This window comes from Elephantulus edwardii, unplaced genomic scaffold (assembly GCF_000299155.1).
Source record: "Elephantulus edwardii isolate Elephantulus edwardi_28Jun2011 unplaced genomic scaffold, EleEdw1.0 scaffold00135, whole genome shotgun sequence".
NCBI lineage: Eukaryota > Metazoa > Chordata > Mammalia > Macroscelidea > Macroscelididae > Elephantulus > Elephantulus edwardii.
The window spans coordinates 8,541,740-8,550,559 of record NW_006399885.1 but is presented as its reverse complement, the minus strand read 5'-3'; the positions used below and the strand labels follow the sequence as shown (position 1 = coordinate 8,550,559).

Below are 8,820 nucleotides of genomic sequence, written 5' to 3'. Positions count from 1 at the left end.
TTGCATATGGAATGAATGCCGAGGCTCCATCTGGCTTGGACAAATGGTGTAGCAGCTCTTCATTCAATAAGACAGTGAAGTCGGCAGGAGGGGCAGGCCAGAGGGGAAATCTAGATCCTCAGTGTGACAGACACCACAGGTGAGTCTCAGTCCTCCAGCGCTACTGTGACAGACACCACAGGTGGGTGTGCCTGAGTTCTCTAGAGCTTTTCTTCAAAAAGAAACGTACTCAGTTTAGGAAGCCAGAAGTCTATTTGAAGGGTGCTAGTCTATGGGAAGCTGGTCCTTGACGTTGTCCAGCACGGGAACTTGGGTCCGTAGGATGTGGCCCCTCCTGCTGTTGTGGTGGCACCAAGGTCCCCTTTCTCTGCGGGATTTCCTCTCCTTTTATCTCTTGTAAGACAAAAGATGATGGTTTTACCCAGGGCAACTCCTCTTAGGTTAGGCCTGCAATCTTAACTAAGGGTGTTGGGGACTCTGGTGGCCTTGTGATAAGGAGCTGTGCGGCTAACTCAAAGGCATTCTTCAAATCCACCAGCTGCTTCATGGCAGAAAGATGAGCCATCTCCTCTGAGACCATTCACACAGCCTCTGAAAACCTGCTGGAGGGTTGGCTATGAGTCAGTCCTGACTTAATGATAAACAATATCCCACTGAAGACAATCAGCGTACTGCCTTCAATATGAATTTCACCTCAACTTCAAAACAATGAAAATTCTCATAACTGGGCAAATTAACATCATCACAATAAATGGAGACAAGAGTGAAGTTGACCATAATTTCATTTTACTTGGATCCACAGTCAATACCCATAGAAGTAGCAGTCAATAAATCAAAAGATGCATTGCATTGTGAAAATGTGCTCTTATAGACTTCTTTAAAGTGTTCAAGACCCAAGGATGCTGGCTTAAAGACTAACACACACTTGACACAAACTATGACATTTTCTCACCTGGATAATAAGAGCTGGAAAATGTGTAAGAAAGACTAAAGAATAATTGACGCCTTGATTCTGGTGTTGGTGAAGGCTACTGAATATATCATGGAATGCCCCAAGAACAGACACATTTATCTTGGAGAAAGAGCACTCACAGTGTTTCTTGAAGAATAAATATTCCTCCTCCCATGTTATGAAGAAGTACCAGTCCTCAGAAAAAAGATGCCACACTTGGAAAAGCAGAGGATTAGTAAGACAGGAAACCCTCTTGAAGATGGATTAACACAGTGGCTTCAACAATGGACTTGAGTCTGACAGCAACTGTGAGGAAGACACTGGACAGGGCGAGGTTTCTAGCTGGGTCACCATGGGCTGGAGTCAACTCCACACCTACAATATATACTGCTCTCCATCACTTTACAACTGAGTGCTCACATCTCAGACCACATCATAAGGATGGCCACCTCATTGCATAACCACCTCTAATGCTCTATCAAGAGCTTCGGATTGACAATACTGGGATAATTACATAACACTAACATGCAAGGCTTAGGGAGTTCCAGTGGAAAGGTGCTTGGTTCAAATTCACCAGCTGCTCTGTGGGAGAAAGATGAGCTATCTCTTCCGTGTGATACACTGCCTCTGAAAACCCATTTGAGGGTGAGCTATGAGTTCCAGCTCCATGGTAAGTACCACCACTGACATGGACGGCTTAGGCAAGCCAGCATTTATTTTAGGGGTGGACAAAATTCAATCCGTCATCGTCGTTTTGAGGGCATTACATACAGACATGAATGGTAAGGAGTTCAATGTCTTAGGTCTGAAGCTTAAAGGCAAGGAAATCTTCATTACCAACAGTAGCCTGGGGACCAACATAAAATAGTCAATCCCCTTGGAAGCAAATGTGAGGAGGCCTGAGACTGAGCGGGACCTCTACCCTCCTGGAGCTTCCAGTCTACTGGTGAGAGGCAGATGCCAACCACAACCACCCCAATGCCATTCAATTTATACTCAACGAGAGTCCAAGACGAAGCAGACACTCCATCTCTAAAAGCTGTCCTTTAAGGATGCGGATCATCAGGTCTTCTTTCAGTTAATGTGCTGGTGGATGCCAACCACTGGCTATGTGGCCAACAACAGAGAGCTTAACCACTGTACGGCCAGTGTTCCTGGGAAGAGGCTAGCCTCTGTGATAGCTGACAAAGGCTGTGCAGAAAGAGGAAGGGACGGAGGACCTTCATCTGTCACACAGGTGATGGAAATGGACCTTAGGGAGAAACAAGCTAGAGAGCTAAATTTGATGGGAATTTACATGTGGACAGGTCCATAGAGACACTGAAAGGGGTCAAGAGATCTCAACTGGGAGTGGGGACCTTGAATTAAGTCCTAAACTGTAAGAAAGAAATTTCTATCTATGAAAGCCAGTCACTTGTGGTTATGTGTCACAGCACTAGATAACTAAGACTTTGGATCACTTTAGTATTTGGTTACTAGAATTGATTTTGCATTTTGAAATTCACCAAAGAGGAGATGAGTTGTCACAGCCTTCTCTCTGGGCCAGTACTGGTGCTCGATCTTCAACAGTCTAGGCTGACCACAGTGGAAGCTGGATTTTCTTGGCCTGGATGCTACAGTTAACCATCTGAAGAACTGTGTCATCATGCACCAGCCCAATCCTACTCACCATCCTCTGCAACCAGACTTGAAAAAAATACTCTTAATAAACCACCCCTGATGTTTCTCATCTCCACTAAAGTTTGGAAAGTAATGCCTTAAAAACCATGACCAGTGCATGGGAACTGACTTCAATCCTGACTCACAGCGGCCCTGCGAGGAGCAGGATGCTCACAGGGCTTCCAAAGCTATGTATCTTTAAGGAAGCTGCCCGCCTTGAAGTGAGTGGAGGGTCTCAACCACTGCCTTTGAGACCAGCAACTGACATCTTTAACCACTATGCCAGTGGGACTCTTTGAGGCAACGAACTGAGGATCCAATTAGTATGGAAAGAAAGACATAATGAGAGAGAGAGAAGTCCAACTGCTCTGACTTAATTCTGTGGCCAAAGGACAGCTGGTGAGGGTTTCTAGCCTGTGCAGTGTGGACATGCACTCCAGAGCTTCCACAGGAAACGTGGGCACAGCATGAGATCATCATTCTTGCTGTGTGTTCAGGCCACCGGTATGGAAGTGCCTCAGCTTTTTAAATTTTTTTAAATTTATTTGGACATGTAAGGAGAAACAGGTCCTTGGAGAGGGACATCAGGCTTGGTAGGGTGGAGGGACGGCGCAGGAGGGGAAGACCCTCTATGAGGTCGATTGATTCAGTGACTGGGGTAATCAAGATGGGGGTGTCAGAGGCAATGCAATTGGCACAGGATAGAGCACGGTTTAGGGCTGTTGTACATAAGGTCGTTATGAGTCGCAAACGACTCGACGGCACATAACAACATTATTAATTTCAGTAAAAATTTACAGAGATTTTGGATTTCCATTCTTTCATTGTTGAACTTTTCTCCCCTCCCAACCCTCCCCCCCCCAGTACACTACCCTCTTGGAAAAGGAAAACAAAAATTCTTTCATGGTTTTACAAACCATCACTCCACCATGTAGCCTTTACTCTAGACTCCTGTCATGACAAAAATACCTAATCACATATCCCTTTTAAACAGTTTTCTCCCTCATCTGTTTCAATGCAATATACATCATTGAACCCATCTTTCTCAGTCTCTCCCCAACCCCAGGTCAGTCCTGTTTTACAATAGTGGCACCATGCAGTTTTTGTCCTTTTGTGCTGAGATACTTCACTCAGCATAATGTCCTCCACGGTCAACCATTTTGAATAATATTGCATGAGTTCCTTGTTTTTGAATGCAGCATAGTATTCCATTGTGTGAATATACCACAGCTTCTCTATCCATTCGTTTGTTGATGGGCACTTAGGTTGTTTCCAACTCCTTGCTATCGTGAACAAAGCTGCAATAAACATGGGTGTGCAGGTATCTGCCTGGATGTCAGTTATGACCTCTTTGGGGTATAGTCCCAGTAGCGGAATTGCTGGGTCAAGTGCTTCAGCTCTTAAACATTCTTATATGAAAGGGTTTTTAAGGAGGAAAAAAACCCCACATGAGGTGTGTTTTGTTTTGAAAGCCCTGTACTTTGGGCTGGAGGAAGAGAAATTAATCATAAAAAATACTAGTATTATCAATAATTATATTATTTAGTTTTATATTAAATAATTTTCAATTTCGATTTAGTCACATTATTTAGCAGCAATTACATTCTTTTTATCATCATCATCATCATCATCAATAATTAGTCTGGATAAAAGAAATCGTTCTCAGAAATTATTTCAGACACTGAAGGTTCATCAGGATTTCCCCTTTAGAAAACTGTTATTTCATGTATCTCATTACAGATCTAAGTGAATCTCGACCTCTGCCACAAGCCACTATCTCACTTCATTGTGTCAGCAGAAAAGATAAATAGCATCAAGAAAAACTAATAGATTTACTTAGAGGCATCATGTGAGGGCACAGTTTAAAGTCAACAAACAAAACATGGTAGACAGAAAAGATATAACTGACTCAACATTTTGATTTATGAAAAATAAATTTATTACATAACACCTTGTTTTTAACAATGTTCAGGTTTTTTTTTATTCAGAATACTTGTGTCATTCATGTAAAATAGTTTGATACAGTACATTGTATGTTATAGGTTTGTTTGTTTTTTCTTTTCCTCAAAAATTCTAAGGCTCTCCTACTCCTTCTCCTCGCTGAAGTAAGGGCATCCTAAAAGACGTGCGGACCAGTTTTAGAAAAGAAAATGAACTGAGCAAAGTTTTAAGAGCACTACACCAACCAGCTTTAAAATCAAGACAAAATATTGGGATTGGATGCCGCACCTTTTGAAGGAAGTTATCACTCATGCTTTTTTTTTTTCATCTGAAAGCATGCTCACAAATCTGCAACACCAACAGGGAAAATAAAACACTGTCTGTGACAATCATTTTAGTTTGTTTGCTGAACCAAACAGGTTTATATCAATGACAACATACTTAATTACTATCAAATAGCAGCTTTAATACCAGTCAAGTCAAAGAGTGGAAAGAAAAACAAATGCATTAAGTTGGAAATTAATCTTTGGGAGTTTTGAAACCTTTCTGGATCAACTGTGGTTTTTGTACTTTGAAAAAAAATCCAAGCATTTTTCTTGGTCAGAAAAAAAAAAGAAAACAAAAACACTGATTAATGTAGAAAATCAATCAACCCACTGATAAAACACTAAAAAAAAAAAAAAAAGGTGAACCAAAATAAACTTGCTGAGTTTCAGTTATTCTGTTGAGTTAACATATACTGTATGTTTCAAGTACCAGTTAAACAGTTTTCTGTGTGTGTACTATTGGTCAGATAATGCTGTTACACTGAATTAACCACATACAACAACAAATGCTTGCCCCTAGCACATTTCACAGCTTCAACTGCTACAGACTGTCACTGGGAAAAACGCATTGGTCAGTCTGAACCATGTCAAGTAAACTATGGAAGTAGCATGTCCACAACACAAACTGTGCTAGCACTTTCTTTTCAAGTCTACTCCGAAACAGGTACAACTTGGAAGCCACTACCCCGATCTGTGAAAGTGGTGGGACTTGGCGGCTGGACATTCTGTAGACGTGGTTGCACAGTACATTCTCGAGGCCAGGCCAGGCCGGGAGTCGCGTAGTCCGCCCGCAGCATAGCAACAGTGCAATGACGTGATTCCGGCGCAGCTCAGTACCGGTGTGTCTGATGAGAGTACTGTGGAGGCTGCTGGGAGGTAGTTGAATATCCCATGCTGCTCTGTGGCTGTGATGTGCTTGGTCCAGGGTTGGGGTAGGCAGCATGTGGATTGGAACGCTGGAAGGAGATTGAAAGGAGAAGAGTGAACCAGCTGGCCCAGGAATATTTATGTGTGCATGAGAGGTCTCTAAATACCAAGGCAATGGTGTACTTACATACAAAATTACCTCAGAACAAAATGTCAAAAGACTTTAAAAGGTCAGAAGGTGTTTGGTGCTACTGAGTCAGTTTCAGTGCATGGTAACGCTCTTGAGATTTCTCCGGCTGTCCTGTGTACAGGAGTAGGTCACCAGGTGTTTCTCCTGAGTGGGTTTAAACTGCCAACCTTCCCGTCAGCAGTTGAGCACTTAACCACTGTGCCACTAGAGCTCTTTAAGGTTAGTATTGTTAGTAAATACAAGTACTCTGAATTTAGGCTGTCCAAATAAAACTGTTTCTTCTACATTTTATGGTGTTCTGTATCAACCTGATAAACATTTACTAACTTGTTTGAGCTCTATAAGCATGAAATGAAGATTAAGGATATGTACATTAAGAAATTATAAGCTAATTTACATGTTCAAGAGAAACTCTTATAAATAAGATTAAAAAGTGAAAATAAATGTGATGGGAAAAGGCAACACAGAATCCACATCCCTTCCACTGACATATTTTTTATGTCCTTTCGACTCCAGAATCTTATTTTCTGCTATAAGAAAAATCACAAAAGTACAAATACAATAAATGATACGTAAAGAGTGTTATCTTCAATTCTACAGATGGTGCAAAGGGAGAGAAAGGTAACACAGCTGTTAAACTCCATCGTTCGTGTCCTGCACCATCTCCAGGGCCAAAGTTTGTCTGGGTCCCTAGTTGTGACCACGGAGCATTCTGAGTGTCTTCTGCCCCTGCAGGCTCTGCTCCCACCCCACTAAGTAATGTGCTGCTGTGATTCAGAGCGTTTTCATGGACTGGTTTTTGGAAGCAGATGGCCAGGCCTTTCTGCATAGTCCATCTGAGCTTTGATGCCCACTAAAACCTGTCCACCAAGGATAATGCTACTGGTATTTGAAATCCTGGTGGCATAGTACTTGTGGCTTAGTGGGCAAAATGTTTGGCTGCTAACCTAACCTCAAGGTCGTCAGTTCAAATCATCTGTGTATTTTAGAAAGGCGGACTAAAGCCATGTCAGTCTGCTTTGCTTCCTTAATGATTATGGCCTTGGAAACACTACGGGACATTTCTACTCTGCCCTTCAAAGGTCTCCGTGAGTCAGAATCCACTAGACAACAATGCAGCTCCAAGCACCACAAACCACCACTGACTGACAGCCAGCCACCATGTAGTTTTAAGTTCTCTAATTCTGACCTGTGAAAACATCATTCCCAATCCTGTACCCCTTTCTCATGTAATTAATTACCAGAACAACCCTAGAACAGATTGACCAAGATCTATTTCCTGTCTCTCTCAAGGATTTTTTTTTCTGCTGAAACCTAACAAAGATCATCTTTTAAGAGGAGTGCACATGCATGGTGAGAAATGCTAGTCAGAAACCACCCTGAATAAGAACATCAAAGACAGCTGCCTCTGCTACCTTCCAAGGGTGCAGCACTACCCTGAGAGCAGAAAAGATGCTGGACGAAGCCACCCAAACGTGCCCCCCTGATCCCCCTGTCACCTGACTGGATGCAACTGATCATGTGTGCAGCCAACAATGTCTCGTTTGGTGAACTCACTGTCTCCGTAACTGAAGGAAATCACTCGTTACCAATTCTTAAGGGACCTTACAGTTTCAAAAGGATTCTTTTCTCTTTCAGTAGGCCAGCTTTTCTGTTTACCTCTCCAACTCGAGGCCAGTTCAGGTGGGCATTAGATAAAAAGCAGAATTGGGAAGGAAGTAGAATACAATCTCCAAACTGGGTCTTTCTACCTAGACCTGTGGAGGTCACCGAGTACCAATCAACAGAGGAGGCTGTGTGGCCAGAGCTCAATGGGAACCCTGGCCCTAGAGGGCTTGCTGGTGACCAGCAAATACCAATGAACCTCAATGAGTCTGTTTCCTGTCTGAAAGGGTAAGGTGATCTGGAACTCAACAGTTACAAGGATGGAAGGAAATCATTCATGTTTCGAACTTGTCACCGCAGCTAAACCCTGTGATACTGAGTTGATCTGAAAGTAAGGTGCACCCTGGGGTCACATCAGAATCCTCTGCAGGGTGTTCTTCGCTGCAACCTTTACGGCAGCAGTCAGGCCCTTCTTCCAGAGTGCTGGTGGAGGGATTTGAACTGCCAAACTTTAGATCAGCAGGTGAGTGCAAGCCCTTTGTGTCTCCAGGGACTGTTTTTATTGTTAGCTGGTATCACCTAAACTCACCACTGTCAAGTTGGTTCCAATTCATAATGACCCTACAGGACAGAGAACTGCTCCATGGGAATGGGTTTGAACTGCTGACCTTTTGACTACCAGCTCAATGCTTAGCCTACAGTGCCACCAAGGCTTCTTGCCATCAACTCAGACATAGTACACATTCTTTATCAACTCAAAAAGTCATTACCAAAACCGACACTTGAATGCTTGCTGTGCAATATGAATCGTAACAGGATGATGGAAGTAATGGGCAGCTCCTGTGCCTCGCACAGACTCATCTAATCCTTGCTACAGCCTCATGTTTACCACAAACCATAATCTACAAAGGGGGAACTGGAGACCATCCGAATCTCCCAGCTACTCTCGTGGAAAGCTGGCAGTCAGTGAGCCAGCTACACTTGTAAGACTGTCTGTCTGTTGCTGGGGTTGGTTTTTTTTTTAAAAGACTGTCTTATTAATCATCATGGCATACTGTCATTTCAAAACGGTAACATTTATTAAGCTCTTGTCATCTGTGGGAGAAAAGCTGGGCAATCAGCTGTGAGATGGTTCTGACTTAATAAGAATTAAGGGTTACTACCCTGAAGAGACCATAGCTGACATCCAAGCAGATATATGCACACCCATGTTTATTGCAGCTTTGTTCACAAGAGCAAGGAGTTGGAAACAACCTAAGTGCCCATCAACAAACGAATGG

The 8,820-nt window shown here is 42.9% G+C and overlaps 1 protein-coding gene across 2 annotated transcripts in view; it reads right to left on the bottom strand.

The window, feature by feature from the left end:
- Positions 1–5,367: 5,367 nt before the first annotated feature.
- The window catches only part of CDK8 (cyclin-dependent kinase 8), a 174,300-nt gene continuing 170,847 nt past the window's right edge, over positions 5,368–8,820 (bottom strand). Inside the window, exon 13 of one of the 2 annotated variants that reach the window (XM_006894119.1) lies at positions 5,368–5,834. In XM_006894119.1, coding sequence (XP_006894181.1) covers positions 5,709–5,834 — 126 coding nt within the window. In that variant the 3' untranslated portion in view covers positions 5,368–5,708. The remainder of the gene's footprint in view (positions 5,835–8,820) is intronic. The other variant, XM_006894120.1, reaches the window with a different exon arrangement.